The following is a 23,484-nucleotide window of genomic DNA, read 5'->3' on the forward strand; positions in this document are numbered from 1 at the left end:
ATAGAAGCACATACAGAAATAGGAATCAACCTGGAGAAAGGGGAAGCGGTATAAATTATAGAGCATGACGGAGTCAGAGAAGACTGTGTTGGGTGCAATCCCATGTGTGTGGCTTGGGTCCAGCAGCCTGCAGGGGAAGCTTTGGTCAATATAAGAAAATTGTTGGACTTCCTCTTAACTTATTTTATCTAATAGATGCAGAAGCTGCTCTGTATGTCATTAAATGTATTATGGCTTATTTATTGATCTTCTCCACTTTCGTGGCCTCATTAGCCCTTTGTCCAAGTGTGTGGTTGAATATCTCCTGCTGGTGCTGGAAATCTTAACTAAACTAAACTAAACTAAACTAAACCCAACCCAACCCAACCCACCAAACCAAACCAAACCAAACCAAACCAAACCAAACCAAACCAAACCAAACCAAACCAAACCAAACCAAACCAAACCAATATTTCCAGATTATGTGTTCTGCTTAAGAAAAAGCAGGTTTCCAAAGCCGATTTAAAAGGAAAAAACAAACACCAAACCACCTCACACAGGATAACAGTGCTTACTGAGTCCAAGTGGGTTTCTACAAATTAATTTTTTAAAATAAAAATTCCTTCAAATTGGGCTTGACTCCTGGTGATATTTCTGCAACTTTTGTGACAATTCTACAGAACTGCCATTAGTTTCCTTTAATATGTTTCCGCCCCAAGTTCCTAATCTCTCCAATGAACCTGGAATTCACTGGTTATCTCTCATCAAGCATTTAACTGGTTCCCCATTCTGGACAAAGTCAACCAGATGTTGTTGCTAAATAATGAGTTTAGGACTGTCTGCTATAACTACATGTTGTTTTAAAATTCTTTCCTAAACGTTTGTTCCCCGTTCATCTAAACTGACTCACTTACTTTTCCTCTCTCCACCGCTGTTTTATTCCTCCATCATGCAGATTTTGAAAGATAATGGACAACAAACTGCAACTCCATCTCTTTTATCCAACTCAGTGGCTTTGAATCTTTTCTCCAGCATTAACGATGGTAGTGGTTTTGCAAATGTGGAGCAAGTTGTCTCCATCTGGGCTTGGGAAGGGATTGAAAACTGCAAAGAGATTTTTAAGGTATCTGCCGCTCTTCTTTGGTAGTTTTCCTGGAAATTCTTAGAATGATGCTTTTCATAATAAGGAATTTAATATATTGATAAGAAAAACGGATGGAAATATGATTGGGACGGAGTGTATCTGCCATTGACTGGACATGGAAAGAAAGGAAGGACAAGCCACTCAGTCTGATTGATGAACTTGCAAAGGTCCCTTGACTTTACTTGTAGGAAGCAGGCGAGGAAGATCACAAACGATGATCTCATGACTGCAGGACATCTGAGCCAGTTGCCAGGTTTCCCAAATCACAGTCATATGACCACAGTGGTGCTAGGGGAGGCAGAACTTTGAGGACTGGAATACCACTTGTTCAGCAATGTTGTAAGTTGGATTGGTCACTGAACTAGTGGTAATTAGCTGAGGACTACCTATATATCAGTGGTGAAATTCAATTTTTTTTACTAACGGTTCTGTGGGCATGGCTTGGTGGGCGTGGCAGGGAAAGGATATTGCAAAATCTGCATTCCCACCCCACTCTGGGGCCAGTCAGAGGTGGTATTTATGAGTTCTCCGAACTACTCAAAATTTCCACTACTGGTTCTCCAGAACCTGTCAGAACCTGCTGAATTTCACCCCTGCTATATATGAATTTAGACAGTAAACTAGTATGAAAGTGATTTAATTTTAGTACCTCCAGAAATTCTGGGGAATACAGGTAGTCCTTGACTTACGAACATAATTGAGCCCAAACTTTCTGTTGCTAAGTCAGACAGTTGTTAAGTGAATTTTGCCCCATTTTACCACTTTCCTTGCTACAGTTGTTAAATGAATCATTGTTAATAAAATAGTTGTTAAGTGAATCTGGCTTCCCCATTGACTTTCCTTGTCAGAAATTTGCAAAATGGGATCACATGACCTGCGAACACTGCAACCGGTGTAAATACCAGTATGCAAATACCAGTATGTGTCAGTTGCCAAGCACATGAATTTTGATCATGTGACCATCAGGATGCTGCAACCGTTGTAACTGTAAAAAATGGTCATAAGTCATTTTTTGTAATGCCATTGTAACTTCAAATGATCACTAACAAACTATTATAAGTCAAGGACTACCTATAACAGCGATGGTGAACCTTTTTTGGCTCGCGTGCCATAAGGGGGGAAGCGCAGGGGGGTCGTGTGCAGGTGTGCCACACCCATAATGCAATGCGCGACCCCCCAGTGCACATGCGTGCACTACAGGCTTGACCCCCCCCATTTTTGCATGCTTTTTTCGCCCTCCCCAGGCTCCAGAGGCTTTATAGAAGCATGGGGAGAGCGAAAACAGCCTCCCTCACCCCCCGGAAGCTCTCCGGAGGCTTCAGGGACCTTCAGGAGGCTTCCCTGAAGCCTCCGAAGCAGGCAAAATGACTTCTGGTTTGCTCGGAGGGTCGTTTTAAGCCTCCGGAGCGCTCAAAATGACCTTCCAAGCAAACCGAAAGTGCCTCGCATGCCCTGACAAATGGCTCCGCGTGCCACAGGTTCGCCATCACTGACCTATAATCTCTTCTCTGGTCATGTTCATACAAGCTCATCTGTTTAACCCATTGCCATCACTTTCCTATCATAATTATTATGATGTCTTTAATAGTCTTATCTTTTATTTCAAATATGCAAATCTACATTTTTTTGACATCACAGCTTTAACAGTTTGTACTTCTTGCCAGCCTTTAGTCTTGTTTAATACCTTTCCTGCTCCTAAACAATTCATCCATTCTGGGTTGAATCTTTAATCCAATCCCTTAACTAAATAGTCCAATGACTGTTACTCTTTAATATTTATTTAATGCCAACATTCTAACCGCGAGGGTCCCCTCTCTCGCAGGCATGCCCCCCTGCCCTGGCTAGGGCCCACCTCGATGAAGGGTTTATTAACCCAGAGAGGTGGAGGAAGCGGGGGATTAGGGGTTTTTTAGTAAAATGTTTTTTAAAGATTTTAAGGGGTTCCAGGGTGGGGGGGAGGGTTATTCAGCCTAGGGGTGTGGATATAGCCAGGCCAACAGGTGGGGTCAGGAGGGAAGGGAGCGGAGTGGGGGAGGTGGGGGAAAACAGCATTCCTGCAGGGGGCACTGCAATAGCGACGGTCGTAGGGAGGGGCGGGCGCGAGGACATTAGAAGAACGTATAGTCGGTTGGGAGACCGGGGCTGCTGGACACGCCCGGTCATGTGCACCAACCCCCGCAGTCTAGGTGGACAGGATTGGCAGAGCCTGGGCCTTAGGCTGATGCTGTGTAACGCGAGGTCCGTGGTTAACAAGGCCCCCCTCATTAGTGACTTGATCACAGAGGGGGAGCCGGACCTCGCAGGAATAACGGAAACCTGGTTGGGCCCGGAGGGGGGGTTGCCCCTCGGGGAAATGTGCCCTCCAGGTTACCGTGTATTCCACCAGCCACGGGCCCATGGTAGGGGCGGTGGGGTAGCGATAATTATTCGGGAAGATTTGGCACCGAGAGAATTCACTGTGTCGCAGATATCTGGGTGTGAGTCTCTAGGCGTGAAATGGGGCCCAGGGAGACAGTTGGGCCTGTTGATAGTATACCTGGCTCCCCGCCATACATCAACGGCCCTGCCCGGACTCCTCGAGCGGATCGCTGAGATGGCGGTTGAAACCCCCAAGCTATTAGTGATGGGGGATTTCAACCTGCCGTCGACGGGAGAAGCATCCGAGGTAGCCCGGGAATTCATGGCTTCCATGACAGCCATGGATCTGACTCAAGTAATTCGGGACCCCACACACGAGAGAGACCACACACTGGACCTTGTGTTTGTCTCCGACCAGTGGATGAGTGATCTGGGAATAGGGGACTTAGTCATCACGCCCCTGTCATGGTCAGATCACTCACTTCTCCAGCTGGACTTCCCTGGCGCTACCCCCCGCCGCGGGGAGGCGGAGCCAGATTGTCCCAGATGGTTCCGCCCCAGGCGTCTTATGGAACCAGATAGGTTCCAGATGGAGCTTGGGCCACCTCCTGCAGACCTGTCCCGCTCCCGGGCAGAGGACCTGGTAGCTGCATGGAATAATGCGGCTGCCGGAGCCTTAGACCGGGTTGCGCCTTTGCGGCCTCTCCGATGGCAACGATCGTCCCGGGCTCCCTGGTTTAACGGGGAGCTAAGGGCGATGAAATGCCACAGGAGACGCCTAGAGAGCAAGTGGAGATCCTCCCGCTCCGAATCTGACCGAACACAGGTAAGAGCCTACTTAAGGACCTACCTTGTGGCAATAAGAGTGGCCAAACGTCGATATTGTGCCACCCTTATTGCGTCCGCAGAGAACCGCCCTGCCGCCCTGTTTCGGGTGACCCGCTCCCTTCTGTCACAGGGGCAGTGGGATCCCCCATTGCAGGGCAGGGCAGAGGAATTTGGGGAATACCTGCAGGATAAAATTGATCAGATCCGGAGGGGATGGACCCCCTTCAGTGCTCCGGGGGGGGGGGCGCCCGAGGCAAGTCTGGAGAGACCACGCTGGGAGGAGTTTGACCCTGTTGTCACCGAAGATTTGGACAGGTTGCGCGGGCGACTGCGAGCCACCACATGTTTACTGGACCCGTGTCCCTCCTGGCTTGTACTGGCTTCCTGGGAGGGTTCACGAGGCTGGCTACTGGGACTGGTGAACGCTTCGTTGAGTGAGGGCCTTTTACCAGCCACCTTGAAAGAGGCGGTGGTGAGGCCCCTGCTCAAGAAGCCTTCTCTGGACCCAAAGGAGCTAGCAAATTATCGTCCTGTCTCCAACCTTCCTTTTTTAGCGAAGGTTGTTGAGAGTGTGGTGGCTCAGCAGTCCCCGCGTCACCTGGAGGAATCTGATTATCTAGACCCGTGCCAGTCCGGCTTCCGACCCGACCACAGCACGGAGACAGCCTTGGTCGCGTTGGTGGATGATCTCTGGAGGGCAAAGGATAGGGGCTGTTCCTCTATCCTGGTCCTATTAGACCTCTCGGCGGCTTTCGATACCATCGACCATGGTATCCTATTGCGCCGTCTGGAGGGGTTAGGGGTCGGAGGCACCGTGTTGCGGTGGTTCCGCTCCTACCTCTCTGGCCGGACGCAATGTGTGTTGGCAGGGGAGCAGAGGTCGACCCCGAGGCCCCTTACTTGTGGGGTCCCACAGGGGTCGGTCCTCTCGCCTCTCCTGTTCAACACATATATGAAGCCGCTGAGCGAGATCATCCGTGGTTTTGGGGTGGGATACCATCTGTACGCTGACGACACGCAGATGTACATTTCCACCCCAAACCACCCCAACGAGGCCGTCGAAGTGATGTCCCGGTGTCTGGAAGCCGTGCGGGTCTGGATGGGGGACAACAGGCTCAAGCTCAACCCCTCCAAGACAGAGTGGCTGTGGCTCCCGGCTTCCCGGTTCAACCAGTACATCCCATCTCTGGCCATCGGGGACGAGCAATTAGCCCCGGTGGAATGGGTGCACAATTTGGGCGTCCTCCTAGATGCCCGGCTGGCTATGGATGACCATGTGGCAGCCGTGGCGAGGGGGGCGTTCCACCAGGTTCGCCTGGTGCGCCAATTGCGACCCCTTTTGGACCGGGAGGCCCTGCGCACAATCACTCACGCGCTGGTGACGTCTCGCCTGGACTACTGCAATGCTCTCTACATGGGGCTCCCCTTGAGGTGCGCCCGGAGACTGCAGTTGGTCCAGAATGCAGCCGCGCAGGTAATTATGGGGAGAACGAGGTTCTCCCATATAACACCTCTCCTGCGCGAGCTGCACTGGCTTCCTGTGGCCTACCGGGTGCGCTTCAAGGTGTTAGTCACCATCTTTAAAGCGCTCCATGGCACAGGGCCTAGTTACCTGCGGGATCGCATCCTGCCCCACACATCCCTGTGACCTATTCGCTCGCACAGAGAGGGACTTCTCCGGGTGCCATCCTCCAGAGAGTGTCAGAGGGCGGCGGCCAGGAGTAGGGCCTTCTCTGTGATGGGCCCTACCCTTTGGAATGACCTCCCCCCAGACATTAGGACAACAACTGATCTCCGCTCCTTCCGTATGAAACTGAAGACCCACCTGTTCCGACTAGCCGGCCTGGCTTAAATTTAGAGCTTCTCCACCTCTTGGGCATTTTTAATTGTTAATTTTAATTTTTAAATTTTAACTGTCATTGGGCTTTTAATTGTCTCAAAGTACTGTAATTTATTTATTTATTTTCTACCTCCTCCATATTATATTGTTGTGATTGTTGCTATTGTACGTCGCCCCGAGTCCCTGGGGGGAGAGGGGGCGACTAAGAAATCAAATTAAATAATAAATAAATAATAAATAAATAATAAATAAATAAATAAATAAATAATAAATAAATAAATAAATAATAAGTAAATAAATAAATAAATAATAAATAAATAAAAAATAAATAATAAATAATAAATAAATAAATAAATAAATAAATAAACAAATAAATAAATAATAAATAAATAATAAATAATAAATAAATGGTATATTAATAATAGTTTAAAGGCCAGCTCTTAGGATTTAGTTTCTCTTGATTTTCAGACTTTGTCTTTTTATAGAGTCTTGATTATAATGTGGAGGAGCAAGTGAACCTTCTAGAGCTTTCTATGATCCTTGATGACGAATTAATTGCTTCCAAGAATAGACTTCAACAGGCAGCTGTTGCGTCTTATAAGCATGAACTTCATTATCTACAGTAAGTCGTTTTTGTTTTGGCTTTTAAGACCAATGGTCTCAGAGTATGTGTGTAGTCATCATTGTAAACTGCCTATTCATCTAATTGTTGTTTGCATCAAGACTACATCTGTATGCACAAATGCATAGTGCTGTTACATGGGATTGTTGTTTAGCTAAATAGTTTCATGTGTCACCAGTTGCAGAGAGAGATTATATATATTAGATTTATACTTATATATTGTCTGCAGAGCTACGATATGTTAACAGGATCAACACAGGGGTTCTAAGTAACACATTTTCTTTCTATTTAGAGCACAATTGGAACGGATTTCCATTGAGAGAAACAAAACAAGAGCTGAGCTAGAAAAGGCTAAAAAGAGGAATTGTCAGCTTTTTAAGGAAGTAGATGATAACCATAGTGCTCTGGAGCTTCACAATGAGAGTAAACTCAGGTGATTATTGTCATTGGGAAAAATAATTATTACACAATATAAACTTATACAAAATAAAAATACTAAGTTCTTATTATAGACAGCCACAATAAAAATGATGATGGTATGATTTTCCGGTTGGTTTGGTGATGCTTCTGTCGAGGCAGTCTTTCTTCCATATCTATCCCTTTTCTAAATAGTATTTGTGGTTCCTTAATTCTTTTCTTCAAATTGTAATATTCATTGTCATTGTTATTTGTTTCGAATTACATTATATTTTATCCCTGTTCAAACTATTTCATAAATACTTAATTATTTATACAATATGACAATGTATCAATATAAATGGATGAATATTTTGTAAGATGTCTAATTCATAAAACTTATGGGGAAAATCACATAGTGACAAATGGCAAAATAAATCAATTATATTAACATAATTTGATCTAATTATCCCAATGCGAGTTCTTGTTTCAATAATAAAAAAAATCTGATCTGATTTCTATAGACATTTCTTCACTTGAAACTGTTTCTAACCTATGGTGGCAAATGGAAGGTAGACTATGACTGATAAATAAAAATTCTAAAAATAATTTGTTTTATTTCAAAGTGTGATAGTTTTTTTGCAAAATGCGTTTCAATTTAATACTTAGATAATAAACGGGCTTGCAAATTCCAGCTGTGATGTTCCTTCTTTACAGAGCTCTTGAGCGAGATTTCAAAGGGAAATTAATGGCAATAAAGTCTGAAGTCAAGATGGAACAGGAATTGCTCATGCAACAAATGCACCATCAGAGAACCAAGTTAGAAGCAGATTTCAGGTACCTTCAAGAGGAGGACTCTAGTCTAAGGAAAAAGCTGACGTTGATGATCAAGGTAAGAGCTTGAAAGGATTGAAGATTCTTGACCACGTGTAAAATATCACAACCAAGGAGGTTGAATTCCAAGGCTTAGAAATTAAACAGTTTGAGTCTATGTCCATTTTCTTTCAAGGGATACAATTAGGCCCACTGTTAATGGCAAGGAAAAATGAGTTAGATAAAACTAAACTAGAGTTCTTTCCCTGTACAATGCAAATCTTACCAGCTTCAATTTGTCACTTCTGAAATTTCACCAGCCAGTTATATGTAGGTTCACAGCCATGATATAAAATGTTGATCTGTTTTTTTGATTGACTAAAAGCTGGGCTTGTTCAGGAATGGCATTCTGTATCCATTAAGGCTGCAGAATTGCAGCATATGCAAAGTCTTGGGACTGTGCCAGTTCTTAGTGCAGACGTGATTGGGGGGGGGGGGGAGGAATGAATCATTTACTCAGTTTTTCATGGTAAAGGCTCTCTAATTGTGCAAAAGTATACATAGTCCACACTTAACCATTCAAAGTTACAATAGACTAAAAAAAAAGATATGTCCTCAAAGTTACAGCTGCCACCCTCAGGTAACTTGATTGCATTTTGGGTGTCTGGCAATTGTCTCACATTTATGACCGGTTAGTGTCCATAGTCATAGGATTATGATTTCTAGTTGAAAACATTAAAAAAAACATCAATTTAATATGCTGGATTTGCTTAACGACCTTGTGGTTCAACAACAAAGCAGTGACCTGTTTTACAATATGGTCATAAAATCAAGTCAGCTCAACCACAACAACATCATGATTCTGGGCCAAATTGTGATTATTAAGCAAGGATTACCTGTAGCAGGTCAAATACGGAGATGTTGGTCTTGTTCAGATATGGCAGAGCATTCAAACATGCAATACTTTTTCTGGTTTGTGAACCAGTATGGTAAGTAGCCTCACAGCACTAATCAAATTCCAGTTTTGACAATATTGGTTTTGAACACAGATTTTTCTACATACTATATTTAGTGTGCTGCTGCTTTCTTGCTGAAGAATTGCAAAATTTAGATTTTATCTTTCATTTTCTTCCATGTGAATGTATTTTTAAAGGAAAATAGTCGCTTACAGAATGAAGTTGCTGAAGTGGTTCAAAAACTGAGTGAATCCGAAAATCAAGTTTTGAAACTTCAAGGGGATCTTAATTTTATTTTGAAAGACAAGGTAATTCCATATTGGTGAAAAATGATTTTTCTTTCTTTCTGTAATCTAAGTCCATTTGACCAGTGTGAAAATCAAATGAGTAAGAGTCTTGGATGCATAGCCTTGGGGCTATAGTATCTCCTACATAAATATTCAGTCTTTTTGTTAGTAATGATGAAGAATTGCATTTTTTCTCAGTCCTTTTGGCTGAAAAAGTCTGCATTAAAAAAGGTCTAGACCCTCTTAAAATGTTTTTAATAATTTCTTTTAAACAGTTATTCTGAATATAGTCACATATTATTTACAGAAAACAATCGCTTACTTTTCATGTAAGCATTGGTAAAATGTCTGCAAGCACAATAAAAAGACAAACATATTTAAAAAGCCCCTCTGGCATAACTATTTCTGTACAAGTTTGATCTGCTCATGATGACAACTCAACAAAAGCTCTGCTGTACCTTTGGTACTTTCGATTTGATTTTACTTTACACTGCCCAAAGTTGTTTTGTAGATTTGGACAGTGTTATAAATGAAATAAATTAAAAGTAACATGCAACTCAATTTGTTTAGAGCTAACTTCAAAGGCTTTCTTTCCAATTTTGGAACAATATACTATTTTAAACTATCTTATTTGCTTCAGCTGGGATTCCTGAATCCATACAGTACAGAACTATTTGATCAAGAAGCACGCTTTGCTGAAATCATTCAGGAGTATGAGCTGCAATGTCGGGTAGGTGGTTTATTTTTACCCTTATAAATATGCATAATAGAAAGCCAGAAACAAGGTGAGCAGGAAGGAAATTGTCCATATTTCACAACTTTGTCCCTCTTCCTTTTACTAACTACTGTATGGAACCTTTTTACTAATCATTTACTATCGAATTAATAAATCTCATGCACAATAATATAAAACATAATGGTCCTGCCTATTGACACAGTCCATCTGAATCATGATATGCAGAAGCCTAGTTGCTTGATATATATCTGGGAACATTTTATTACTGCTATTTTCATTCCTCTGCTTTTTGTTTGAAAATCATAATGATCCATTGGTAGGTGGCAGGCTAATGGAGACCTAAAAAAAGATCCCTCTTGTGTATTATTTCATGCATTCCACCATCCACTCAATTCCCTTCCCTTTTTTTGTTTCCACATACATTCAATTCGGTGCTGCCTATCTAATCATAGAGGGTGAAGGTGAGCATTGCATTTCCAAGTATGCTCATTTCCTATATCTGTAGTGAATATTTCTTCTAATCTGCTTGTGTTATGATAACCTTGAAAACTTTGCTATTTTTATTTCAGTCGTTCTGTATAACGTAAGTACCTCGCGATATACACAACTATTGAATACTCTTTGCCTTGAATCTAGTCAGCTTAATGTTCAGAAACTCCAGCTATGTGTTCCTTGCTATCGAAGGAAATAACCAGTTATTTTTGTCAGCATTTCTAGCAAGCTCAGACTCTTCTGAGAATTGATTGGGTTTGATGTTTGAATATATGTTTCAGGTCAACAGTTGTCCTACTAATGTTAGTGCTTGCCAAAATGGAAACAAATGTTTATTTTGCAAAAAAGGGAAAAAAAGGAAATCTAAAGATATTGTGCATGGAATATTCAATTTCTTAAGAACTTATTTTGTAAATGGAATTGCTATATCTGATTTTGCATGTTTGATCTATCCAACACATCTTAGTGTGTTTTAATGTTCACATATTACTTCTAAACAAATATGATTATCCAGGATTGTTGTACAATTGGGATAATACAACATTCCATAAGATTGCATGTTAAATAAAAAGGAATCCCAGTGTTGTTCTTGCATGGATGTGCAAACTTTTAGTAGAATTATGGCATGAAATAGGCTTTTGAATTTAGAAGAAAATTCTTTGGGCTCAATTCAATATTTTCATTGCACAAGGAATCTTTGTTCTTCATGTAGTGAATGCTTTTCTACATACAGAATAGAATCTTTAAAAATTAGCAAATGTGCTTTGAACTGTAGCTATTGGTAGAATCCAAAGTTTGTGTGCTTTGATATCAGGCCCAAAGATCAAGAAACCCATGCAAGGTTACTTTTAAGCAGTTCCCTTTATTGTTCCTCACCTATAGTCAGACATCTTTCCGAACTAAAGCAAACTATTTAAAGATATACTCTGAGAATCTCTAAGGAAGAGCTAACTTGATCCTCTTCCTCTCAACCAAACTATCTAAACTTGGCTGTCTCTTGTTCCTCTGGAATGCAGCCCCTCCCACCTGGGAATTCATATTATATTCCACCATATCTGGTCAGCATATTAGTTCTCAAAGGGAGATGCTTCTTTATGAGAAATGGGACTCTTTGATTTTGGCCTCTGTATGTATGTTAAAGGTTAGAATGATGAAAGGTTTTCATGTGTTTCTGCCCCATATTCATACACATAATCATATACACAGTAAATGCACAACATTCTATAAATAAAAATAATGTTCATGAACAAAGTTACATTAAAAAAGAACCACTGGAAAGTGATAGGCTTTTTTAGGCTTTTTTAAAGGCTGCTTTGAGATGCTTTACATTTTTGTTAGCCCTGTTGGAGACTGAGCAAAGATTAGTGTTTGTAGCACAGAAAGACTGATCATCAGCACATTTAGGCTTTCAACCTCTGTCTTGTGTCTTGCAAGTCTTCTTCAGGATTGTTCCCAGATTCATTTTAAAATACATTTTAAATTTGACTCACTAAATCAGGCTTCTCCAAGATTAGATTAAAAGATAAGCGAGGCTACAGATTGCAGAACTATAGCCTAAAACACAGATTCTGACTAAATTGACTTAATGTGTAATAGTAAATAAGAAAGACATAGTAGTGGAGATAACAATAATTCACTCATGGGGGGGGAGACAGGAGCTGACGTCGCAACAGTACGGCGTGCGATCTCGGAGCTCCGAGATCACAGTTGATGTTTTTGCCGCTGGACGGTCCTTTTGGACCTAAACCATCCCGAAGAGTACGTCTTGTTGATCTCAGGGACATCGCAAAGTCCCTGATTGATCCAAGAGAATCTCTTCTTGCTGGCGACAGAAGCGCAGCCAAAAGCTGCTGAAGTTGGGACAGCTCCACAACGGGAGGAAAGCGGAAAGAGAAAGTGTGTCCATCTGGTGAGGAAATTTTATTGTTATAAAAGAGACTGCCCCCCCCCAAAAAATCAAAGCTAAATTAAACTTGCAAAGAAAAGAAAATAAGTGGTGAAATTAAGCTATATTGGACAGTGTGTTATCCTTTTTTATTTCTTTTATGGATGGAAGTTTTACAAATATTTCCTACTTTTTAAAGTGAAAGTATTGTTTTTTCTTCTTCTATTTCTTTTTTTACCTATGGATTAAATCTTTTTTTTTATTTTTATAATATTGGTTTGGATGGGTTTTTTCTCTTTATTTTGCTCCATTTAAGAATTTTGTTTCTTTTAAACCTGGAATATAAAGAAGATATAAAAAGAATATAAAGAGGGTAGTAATATCAGAGGGAAAAGAAGTTACACTGCCACTCAGAGGTTGGAGGTTGAGTCCTGGAAATATTGCTTTCTCTTTTTTCTCTTTGATCATTTTGATTTTGCACTTCAAAGGCTTCAGCTTGTGTACAGAAGAGATAAGGAGAAGAGCATGGGTTGTTTATACAGGTGCTCTTTGGATGCTTCTTTGGCAGCTGGACAGAAGTGAAAACAAAACATTGTTTTGAAACTAGAGTGGCAGTATTTACTAGTTGGAAGAATGGCACAACACCAAAAAGAAACCATAACATTACAACAGATTATGTTTGAAATTCAAAAATTATTAGAAACAACAGAGAGAATTGAGAAGAGATTGGAAAATATAGATTGTAATGCAGTAAAATTCGATGGAAAAAATAAAGATATCCAGCAAATGGAAAAAGTGGAGGTTAGAGTCCTAAAAACCCAAGGGAAAAATGAACAAAGAGGCAAGATAATTGTGGATACTGACAGTGAACTGAGTGTGGTTGGAGATGGAAAGAATGGAACATGGAAAGGGAAGATAAAGAGTTCTACCCCAGATTTCAAGGTATAGAAGAAGAAAAAAGATAAGAATTGATGGATTCAAGGAGAGAAACTTTGACAAAAGCACTACTGATAACCCAAGATAAGCTGATTAAAGAAGCTGATGGAGGGTCTCGAGATTTTAAAAAATATGTTAAAAGCAACAAGTTGCAAAGAGAAGTCCACACAAATTTCATTAAGGAAATAACCAGAAGACTAATTCTACAAATGGCAAAAGACATAAGACTGCACTATTACTGGAAAGACACAGGTTGAGATATGAAAACTAATAACAAAATATTAGTCAAATTTAGTTTAAATTAGAGCATTATGTTAAAAACGAAGTGATAATGGATATAGTTAGATAAGTAATCGATAATGATAACAATGTACACATATGTATTGGTTTGATAAGAGGAAATTTGGTATAAATTCTAAATGGTGATCATGAAAGGAAGTTTAGAAAAAAAAAGAGTAAGTCAAATTTAGTTAAAATAAGACAAAAAAATGAAATGATGATGGATATTGTTAAATAAATGATTGATAATGATAGTAATGTAATATTTGTATTGACAGGATAAAAGGGAAATTGGCTATACATTGTAAACAGTAATGTTGGATAGCCACTTGTCTGAAACGGTATAGGGTTTCCTGCCTAGGCAGGGGGTTGGATTAGAAGACCTCCAGGGTCCCTTCCAACTCTGCTATTGTATTGTATTATATTAAGAAAGGAGGCTTAGAAACTTTGTTATTAAATATAATTAATTTTTATTTAGAAAGTGTTATAAAGATGTAATGTTGCTGGATGATATGAAAAATAGCTAACAGAATGCCATCATGTGGTTTTGCTTTAAATTTTGGAATATTTTATATAAAGGGACGTAAGAACAATTATACTCATACGAAGATTGTGGTATGATGATAGTAATATATATAAATATATTTGATTTAAAATATATAACTTGATATGAATTGTAGGTGATGACTGTGGAAGGGATGCATGAAAGCTCTTTGTAACCAATCGACCCACTTTTTACAATTTGTAATGGAAGATATTTTTGTGGTGTTTGTTGTGTTTTGTCTGTTGTGTTTATTCAAAAATAAAAAATAATATTAAAATAACCAATAATTCACTTATAGTAGAGGACGCTTCCTTTTTGACAGGATAAAGATAACTTCCCTGTTATCTATAATAAACCAAACTAGAATTTTGTTTGGTTATCAAAGATTTAATTTTACTGTATATTATGTCAGGAATGGGCGCCTTGTGGCTCTGAGGGCTTTTTTGCTCTGCAACCCTCAGTGCCTCTCTTAAACATGATTGCCAAAACGATACTATTAGACTCATTAAATTTGTAGTGTAGTGTGTGTCCTAAAATAAACACAGTTTTTATTCCCCAAACCCCAGCCTATCTTGTTAAAATTCAGCCGACAGAAAAAAAGGGAGAAGCATGGCTTCATGTTATGTTGTATCAATGAGTTTACAGCTTGATTCACCCCTTTTGATATATTTACCTTTGATTCAAGCAGTATTGCTACTGTTTTCCCCATGTTAAAGTATATTACAGGGAGTTGAATATATGTTGTTTTCACTATCTTCTACCTTGTTTTGTTGGATTCAATGAAATCTGTGATATCAACATATCTTCAAGCTTGAAAAGACTCAATCATCCTGTCTGAAAACTCTGCAACAGATGATGGTCCAAACCATTGAAAAAATGCCTAAACTAATATTTTTCATCATTAAACCACTTGCATTTAAAAGAACTTAGATCATCGTTGTCCAATCTTTTGGCTTGCCTGAAGAGGAGTTGAGTGAAGGGGAGTTGTCTTAGGATGCATATAAATATATATAATAGACTTAATGTATAGAAATAATAAACTTCCTTTATTTTTTATTATCTTGTGGAACTGCTTTATTATATTGTGGAGCTACATGTAGCCCATGGGCTGCGGGTTGAAAACACCTGACTTAGATGAAACCTATAGCTACTTGTTTAGTGGTTGCTGAATTTCTCTCTTCTTTATACAGGTTTTTAGGTACAATTCTGGAATTAACAATTCTAGTGTTATCCCATTTGTATAATAATGATTTATAAGCAATTATGAATAAGTCCTGAAGTTACAGTTCATCTCACCACGGTACATCTAAGATCAGCTGCTCTGTGTGTTTCACTGTAGTTTTCTGGCTGCTTATAGGAACTGCATGACAAGAATGACGAGCTACAAATGGAGGTGGAAAAACTGAGATCCCTGCTGCATGCACACAAGCCTAGCCTAGCATGCTGCAAAATGAAGACCAACAACAGTGGAGAAAGGCCCTTCCCTGGAAATGAAAAAGCTAGCATTATAGGTGGGTAATGCAAGTCAGGCATGGTTCTTCAGAACAGTTTTCTGCATCCTCTTGAAATCTGGATTTATTGCATGCCTGTTGCCAGAATTGTCCACATAGAGGATGTTTCAACACATCTGGACTTTACCAGAATGGGAAAGACACTTCATGCAAGAAGATATTCAGGGTCTTTCAGCATAGTGAGAGGGGCTTTAAATGTTTTCTATTCTATTCCATTTCCCCACTTCAAGTTAAACAAAGCAACTGAGCGCAGACACTGCTGTTGCTTAATTTTGGGCATCTGGCTGCCATAATTCAGTGCTAAAGCGAAAGATGCATTTATTTTACTATTTATTACATCCAATCTTGATTTGCTCTACAGCTAGAAGAGTTCTCTTTTAATATTAAAACAGTTTTTAACTACATTAAATCATTGAATATTTTCTTTTAAGACAACATTGAAAGGAAGATCACTTTCTTGGATATTAGCCCTTACCAACCACAGCCCAAAATGTAAAAGGATGATTAAGCGTATACCGTATATTGTCTAAAACCTCCCAAACACCACAGCATCCTAGAATTTAAATAATCCTAATCTAATCCAATCCATTTCTTTATAAGTAAGATACCAGTATCATAATTTATAATTTTTTCTTGATTCTTCCAATCTGGGACCCTATGGTATTTCCAAGCAACTTTTTTAGGGCTGTGGTTATTTTTCTCCTAAACCTTTTGTTTTGTAATATAACCTCCATGATTTAACCCACTACTCTTGTAGCTAGGTTTTAATCAGTAATAGTTTTCTTGTCTCCATGTTTTTCTAATAAGAAATTTACTTACAGATACCACTTTCATAACATCTGATCCCTATTCAGTAAGTATAGAAACAGAACTTCTGTTGGAAGACTTAAAAGAACAGAATCAAACTATAAAAACACAGCTAGTAAGTAAGGTAAGTAGGAAGACTCACTACTTAATATCCAATCTACAAGTACAGAAGCTATAATCAGCAGAATTCAATTTTTTTGCATGTAGTAACTCCACAGAATAGTTTCAATAGAGGCACTGTTGAGTTGTCTACAGTCTCCTAAGTTTTGGTAGAATGGCAATCATTTCTCCAATGTAAGAAAATATTATTATTTACACACACACACAAACACACACTCATGCAAGCATGCTAATTATTCACTTTAGCATTTTGAAAACACTCTAATATATGCAGTATTATAGAAGCCATGCTATAAAAGGACTTTCTGATTTTTTATAAAAATTACTCTTCTAGGTCAATTACTATGAACGGGAAATAGAACTAATAAAAAATAATTTTGAGAAAGAAAGGGAGGATATTGAGCAAAGTTTCAAGATCAAGATTAGTGAATTGGAAGAACAAAAGAATGCCCTGGAAGAACTGAATGTGAAATGCCAGGAAGTGATTGATGGTTTGAAAAGTCAGGATCAGAAGCTAGATCCTATCCAAGAAATGAAGAGATTTGAGGAGGAGAGGGCAGAAATGGAGCAGTGCTATGCTAAAGAAATGTCCAACTTAGGTCAGAGGCTGGCCCAGGAAAGGAAAATATTGGAAGATGACTTGAAGATGAAACATGAAATGGAGATACATTTTATGAGGTTTGGAAGCCGTATATTCTTAGGATTATAAATATAAGTGCTTGCCAGTAACAATAATAATTATCTATGCATAAGTAGGAAAAATGCTGCTATGTTAATAGATGAAGTTGAATCTTTAAAAGGAAAGTAAAAGGTAAAAACTGCTTCAACTCAATAATTTCTGGTGTCATTGAGGACCCATTCATGCAGTTTTCTTGGCAATAATAAAGAAGTACTTTGTTACTGGTTTCTTTTAGAATGTTTTTCAGTTTCCCAGTCTAGCCTCTAGCCCCGACCTTCCTTGATACCCTCTTTGGTTGCATAACCAGACATAACCCTGCTTGGCTTCAAAGTGTAGCCAAGATCAAACAGGAGCTACCATTTGCTGATACGGCATAGGAAAAGAGCAATAAAAAACCATAGCTCCATCTTTCTTTCTTTAGGAATAAGACAACTTTGTATACTATGTATAGACACTTTTATTTTCATTGCATATCAAAATGATGGGGCTATTTTTGTGAAATGTGATCATCTGAACTAGGAAGTTGTTGGTTGGTATTTCTTTGAGTTATTCTTTATATGCAACCTTGAATATTTTCAAAAATAACAAAAATCAGTTCACAGTAACTATCTTTTATTTGTTTATGTGCATTTGTGTGCTGCCTTTTTTAGGTGGCTCCAGATGCTGCATATAGGGACTACCTTGGCTTATAATTAACTCTATAAAGCACTTAGTTTTTTTAAGCCTGCCAATTGAAGTATCCCTTTCTCATTGGGAACTGCCTTAGTATCTGCCAGAACTGAGTCCTTTGGGAGAAGGGCGGCATATAAATCCAATCCAACTATTCAGTAAGGTTGGCTGAGAATTCTGGGAATTATCATGTTACCAGATCTGCACCCTATCAGCTAAGGGAGGTTCAAACAAGTCTGTATGGTAACTTTGGCCTTCCTCATTTCACATGACTAAATTTGTTGTTTTCAGTTTCTAGGACTTTGGAAAAATGGATATATGTGTCAGGTCCTGATGCTTTTGACAAACCAAGTAGGAGTGAACTGAGGTGTCAATAATCATTAAGACAAAACTGAGATGGTTAAAGATTGCACAATTCCCTGAGTTTGGATAATTTCTACAAATAGTCTTGGAGAAACGATATTCTCTTGAAGTCTAAAGGAGAGAGAGAGACACAATGTATAGCTTTGTATATTATTGCTTAAAAGAATAGTGAATATATGTAGCTCAGGGTTGGATCTTTGGCATGGATGTTTCCAGATGATATTAGTGCATGAGAAAGTGAGTTTGTTGGTAGTGAATTCCAGAATTTAATTACACATTGTGGTGGTGGGGGAATCCTTTCGTCCAACAATCAGGAAGAAATAATACCCTACTTAAGGAATCACTAAGGCAGGGGTGTCCAAACTTGGGAACTTTAAGACTTGTGGACTTCAACTCCCAGAATTCCCCAGCCCGATAAAGGAACTTCTTCAGAAAAAAGTCCAGCTCAGAAAAATACCAAGATCCCAGTAATTTTTCTTTATTTGGATGAATTGGAATATATCTAGAATTGCCATGTTAGGGAAAGCTACTTTGGGGATACATAGCAAGGACAAGAGATTTTGGTGGACATCAGCACTAGTAATGTAGGGCTGTGTCACTTTGCCACACAGATATTGATACTGTTTTAACAGAGAGCTTGTTAATGCTTGTGGGATTTTTTAGCATTTAACCTTTAAGACGCAAAATCTGTACATAATATCATATTATCATAATTGGTTTGGGAATGTACGGCAAAAGGTGTAGCTAAAAATAGTGTTATCCAAAAATACCTTATTTAAAACAATTGTGATTTAGTAAAATTATTCTTACCCATAATTTCAAGAAAGAGATTATAACTTTCCTTCTGGTAGATTTTTAGCTACTTGAAAATTATTTTTTTCTATTTGCATGATCTATTTATTTTTAGTCCATTTCCCAACAAAAGTGGTGCTTAACTCACCACAAGAGGTTTCTTATGCATTCTGAACTAATTTGACTTCATTTTTTTCTTTTTGTTGTGCAGAGTGGAACTGCACAGGGTTTCAGAAGACAATATCCTCTTTAAAAATAAACTTGGAAAATGTCAGCGAGAAATAGAGGAGATTAGTGACACAAACCAAAAGCACAGGTAATTATTTTTCTTTTCATTTGTATATTAACATTTGCACATGAAATGCCTTAACTTAGGAGGAGAAACATGCAAGGGGAAGAGGGAAATTAAAATTTGATAAATGCTATGGTCGCAAAGAGCTTAGCCACACAGTTTAGCTACTGAACCATAACACAAAGAAATGCCATTTGGCTATGCTAGCCCTTCCTAATCTGGTACCGTTCCTAGGTTTTAGATTTGAACTCCAGGAAACAAGCTCAGAAAATACTTCGTTTCTTACTGTGATAATGCTGTGAAATATACTTTATGTACAATATTCTTTTGCAAATAGGGAGTGCTCAGTTAATACTGGAAAAATAGAAATCTGAATTGTGTAGCAATTGTTAGCCTAGGTTTTATGAAAGCATGAGCTTTCAACATACAACTTGAAGATTGACTCGGGAGAGATGGGTGGTTAGAGCAGATGTGCTTACCTTTAATCTCCTTTTCCATGAATATTCATCTTATAGAAGCCCCCATTCTTAGATAGAAATCTTAGCCAAAAAGGTACTTGAGGATACTGCCAGCTCCCTCAAAATTAAACATGGATCGGTTACACCTGACTTGAGCCAGTTCACTGTTATAAACAAGAATTATAGAGCTACAGTAGATCCGTGAAAGACCACTATACTTTCTAGAGTGATTCCAAATCTCATTATATTGATGCACAAAGTATGCTTCGGTTAATTTTTTTTCCAGAAAGCACATTGATGAATTGAAAATGGAAAGAGAGAAGATGATATATGAAATAAAAGAATTAAATGACTTGGTAAGTGGTTAGAGTATCACTTGATCTACCTTCTCACAGAGCCTGAATTTGAAACAGTGCAGTACTAGAAAGCTCAAAACAGAGCCAAGAAGTTCTACGTTTCAATCAAAAACAGATGGAGGGGGCAGGGGGACATTTTAGAAGGGCGAAATCATTATATGTTTTGCATGATTTATCTGTGGCACCTTTTTTTGAAAAGGATTCAGTAGCAGATGATGAGAAAGATCTGTACCTGAAATCGTGAAGAAATTGCCAGTTATTGAAATATGGAAATTGGCTAATGTCCTCAAATGGGAGTCTTACTAATTGTCCAGGAATTTAAACAGCAGCTTTTCCCAGTCATATCTGGACATTATCAGGGATTGAACCAGGGGACTTTTACATGCAATATATATGGGTCTTCCCAAGCGCTGGACTTTATGAAAAAAATAACTTGTGTGAATATAAGGTTGATTGTTGAGTTCCTAGATAAATTTCAGCAGTTATTTTTCCTGCATCTTAAGTCAGGTGATAATTATCCAGACACAAACAAATCAAAAAGAATTGGGCAACTTTAGAAAGTGGTTGGATAATCTGAGTATCAGTACTTCTAATCTTATATGTGTAACAAATGCTACCAAGGTTCAATTGAGAAACATTGGCTGGATTTGCACGTTGTATTAAGCCACAAGGTGTTTGAGGTTGACTTGGCAAGTTTATTGAATAACCCATGATTAAACAATCAATGGATTATATATGAATACAGTCAACTTGTTGCTCAGTAAAGCTATCTGATGAACTCTGAATTTCTAGTGCTAAACTGATCACTGTGTACTTTCAAAAGGTAATTGTTAAAAATAATCACATCTGCAAAGGCTTTTCAGAATTCAGAATTATAAATTTTTATTTAATGCTTTGTATATAGGTTTACTAGGGACACGGTGGCTCGGAGACTGATACTGAATTTGTCGATCAGAAAGGTCGGCAGTTCAGTGGTTCGAATCCCTAGTGCCGCGCAATGGAGTGAGCTTCCATTGCTTGTCCCAGCTTCTGCCAACCTAGCAGTTTGAAAGCATGTAAAAATGCAAGTAGAAATATAGGGACCACCTTTGGTGGGAAGGTAATAGTGTTCCGTGCGCCTTCGGCATTTAGTCATACCAGCCACATGACCATAGAGGTGTCTTTGGACAGCGCTGGCTGTTCGGCTTTGAAACTGAGATGAGCACCGCCTCCTAGAGTCAGGAGCAACTAGCACATAAGTGCGAGGAGAACGTTTACCTTTACTTTTTACCTTATATAGGTACCTTTACATTATTTGCCCTACCACCAAAAATTCAGTTAATGTATTTTTTTTTAAAAAGCAATCCGTCCTTTAGTTCTAGGAGTTTTCCTCTTTCCTCCCTTCCTTTCTCTGAGAAAGGTAAACAATATAACACATTTGTTTTAAGACAGCCCCTATTTATCTATAATGTGAATTTGGAAATCCCTACCTGATCCTTTGGATAATTTATAATTTTGTTTTATGCATGCACAAATGTAATTATGAGGAATGTCACAACATGGAATGCCTGAAATCTTGTTTCAGAACAAATGTTACAAAGAGGAAATCTTACAGCTGAACACCAGGACTGCTCAGCTAAGCCATGAGTACATTGAATTAAGCAGCAAGAATAAAGCCAGTCAGAAAACAATCAAGATACTGAATGAGAGGTTTCTTGAATTGGAGAGCCAAAAAGAACAAGAGGCTATGGTAGCCAAGCAACTTCGGGAGGCCTCTGCTGAGAGGAAAAAGGAACATTTTCAGCAGCAGTTGACATGGCAGGGCGAAAAGGACTTGCTGGATTTAGAGCTGAAATCGCTGAAGGAAAAGGTAAGGCTGATCCAGGAGAGAGGTCACTGCGATCTAAGTATGTCTGACGCTTCATAAAGTTGTACTTCAGTGATAGACAATCTGCGGCCTCACAGCTGTAGGCAAACATTCAGTCTTCCTTTTGCAGCTGTTTTAATCTATCTGGTGATGATTTCTAAAAGCTGATTGCACAGATACTATTTTGTGGTGTAGGGCAGATGAAAACTAGTATAGGCTCTAAAATAGCCACATTACAGTTGAGAAACACAGTTAAGTTCCCAAATTCCCATCCCTGTGTATTGTGGCCCTGCCTACTTTGCTCCAAGTGTTAATTAAATGTAGCCTGTGGCATCAAACAACTGCTCTCCTCTGCTGCAGTGTTCCATGTAGAAAAACCTATGTCATGTTGACCAAATCAAGGCAGCATTTTTTTTTAATTGAAAAAGTTTTATACAAACAAATTTCCCCCCTTTTTACCCCCCTCCATATAATGTAAATCATATACAAATACTATGTCCCCTCCCCTCCCCCCAACTTAAAAAAAATTCTCATTCAAATATTGTACCAAATAATGTACCCCCTACCCTCCCCCCATCTTAAGGTAAATTACTCATTCAGATATTGTACCCCTCACCACCCAATCATAATATAAGTTTCTCTTAGAGTAACAATAGCCCATTAATCTCATCTTCTAAAGTAATTAAACATATATAAATCATGATATAAATTTCTCTTAAAGTAACATATTTCATTAATCCCATCTTCTAGGTTAATTATTCATATATATTACCCACCCTCCACCCTAACCCTCCCCCACCTCCCACTCAGACCCACCCCCCTGACTTCCGCTATACACCACTCTAACAATTCCGAGCGTCCCATGTATTATTTACTCTGATCATCTATCAATCTAAACATTCTTACCTAAAGGCTACATAGTACTTCCTAGTCTGGTATTTATTCTGTATATAATCAATCCATTTTACCCATTCTTGTATATAGTTCTCCTGCTTCTGACCTTTTAGAAAAGCTGAAATTTTTGCCATTTCGGCAAACCCCGCCACCTTCTGAATCCATTGATCAATAGTTGGTAAAAAATCTTTTTTCCAGTGTTGCGCAATCAACAACCTAGCTGCTGTAACCATATACAAAGCCAGTTTTGTTTCCCCTTTAGTAAAGTCCTTAGTTATACCCAATAAAAACATTTGCGGAGTGAATTGTATTCTTTTCTTAAATACATTTTGCATAACCCACCATATTTTTATCCAAAAAGCTTTAACCTTATTGCAAGTCCACCATACATGGAAAAAGGTAGCATCTAGGCACCCGCATCTCCAACATTTTGGTTGAACATTTGGGTACATACATGATAATTTTTTAGGATCTAAGTACCATCTGTAAAACATTTTATAAAAGTTCTCCCTTAAATTCTGTGACTGTGTAAATTTAACATTCTGAACCCATATTTTTTCCCACGTGTCCAACATAACCACTTCACCAAAATTCTGAGCCCA

The 23,484-nt window shown here is 39.0% G+C and overlaps 1 protein-coding gene across 3 annotated transcripts in view; it reads left to right on the forward strand.

The window, feature by feature from the left end:
- The window catches only part of NINL (ninein like), a 46,977-nt gene that overhangs the window by 16,729 nt on the left and 6,764 nt on the right, over positions 1-23,484 (forward strand). For all 3 annotated transcript variants that reach the window (XM_081941393.1, XM_081941391.1, XM_081941392.1), the window contains 12 exons: positions 935-1,102; positions 6,635-6,771; positions 7,064-7,204; positions 7,885-8,059; positions 9,134-9,244; positions 9,864-9,953; positions 15,453-15,606; positions 16,428-16,537; positions 16,868-17,211; positions 19,248-19,352; positions 20,073-20,142; positions 21,707-21,991. In XM_081941393.1, the coding sequence (XP_081797519.1) occupies positions 935-1,102; positions 6,635-6,771; positions 7,064-7,204; positions 7,885-8,059; positions 9,134-9,244; positions 9,864-9,953; positions 15,453-15,606; positions 16,428-16,537; positions 16,868-17,211; positions 19,248-19,352; positions 20,073-20,142; positions 21,707-21,991 (1,890 nt within the window). The remainder of the gene's footprint in view (positions 1-934; positions 1,103-6,634; positions 6,772-7,063; positions 7,205-7,884; positions 8,060-9,133; positions 9,245-9,863; positions 9,954-15,452; positions 15,607-16,427; positions 16,538-16,867; positions 17,212-19,247; positions 19,353-20,072; positions 20,143-21,706; positions 21,992-23,484) is intronic.

The sequence above is a fragment of the Natrix helvetica genome, assembly GCF_964273705.1.
Source record: "Natrix helvetica genome assembly, chromosome: 2".
NCBI classification, from domain to species: domain Eukaryota; kingdom Metazoa; phylum Chordata; class Lepidosauria; order Squamata; family Natricidae; genus Natrix; species Natrix helvetica.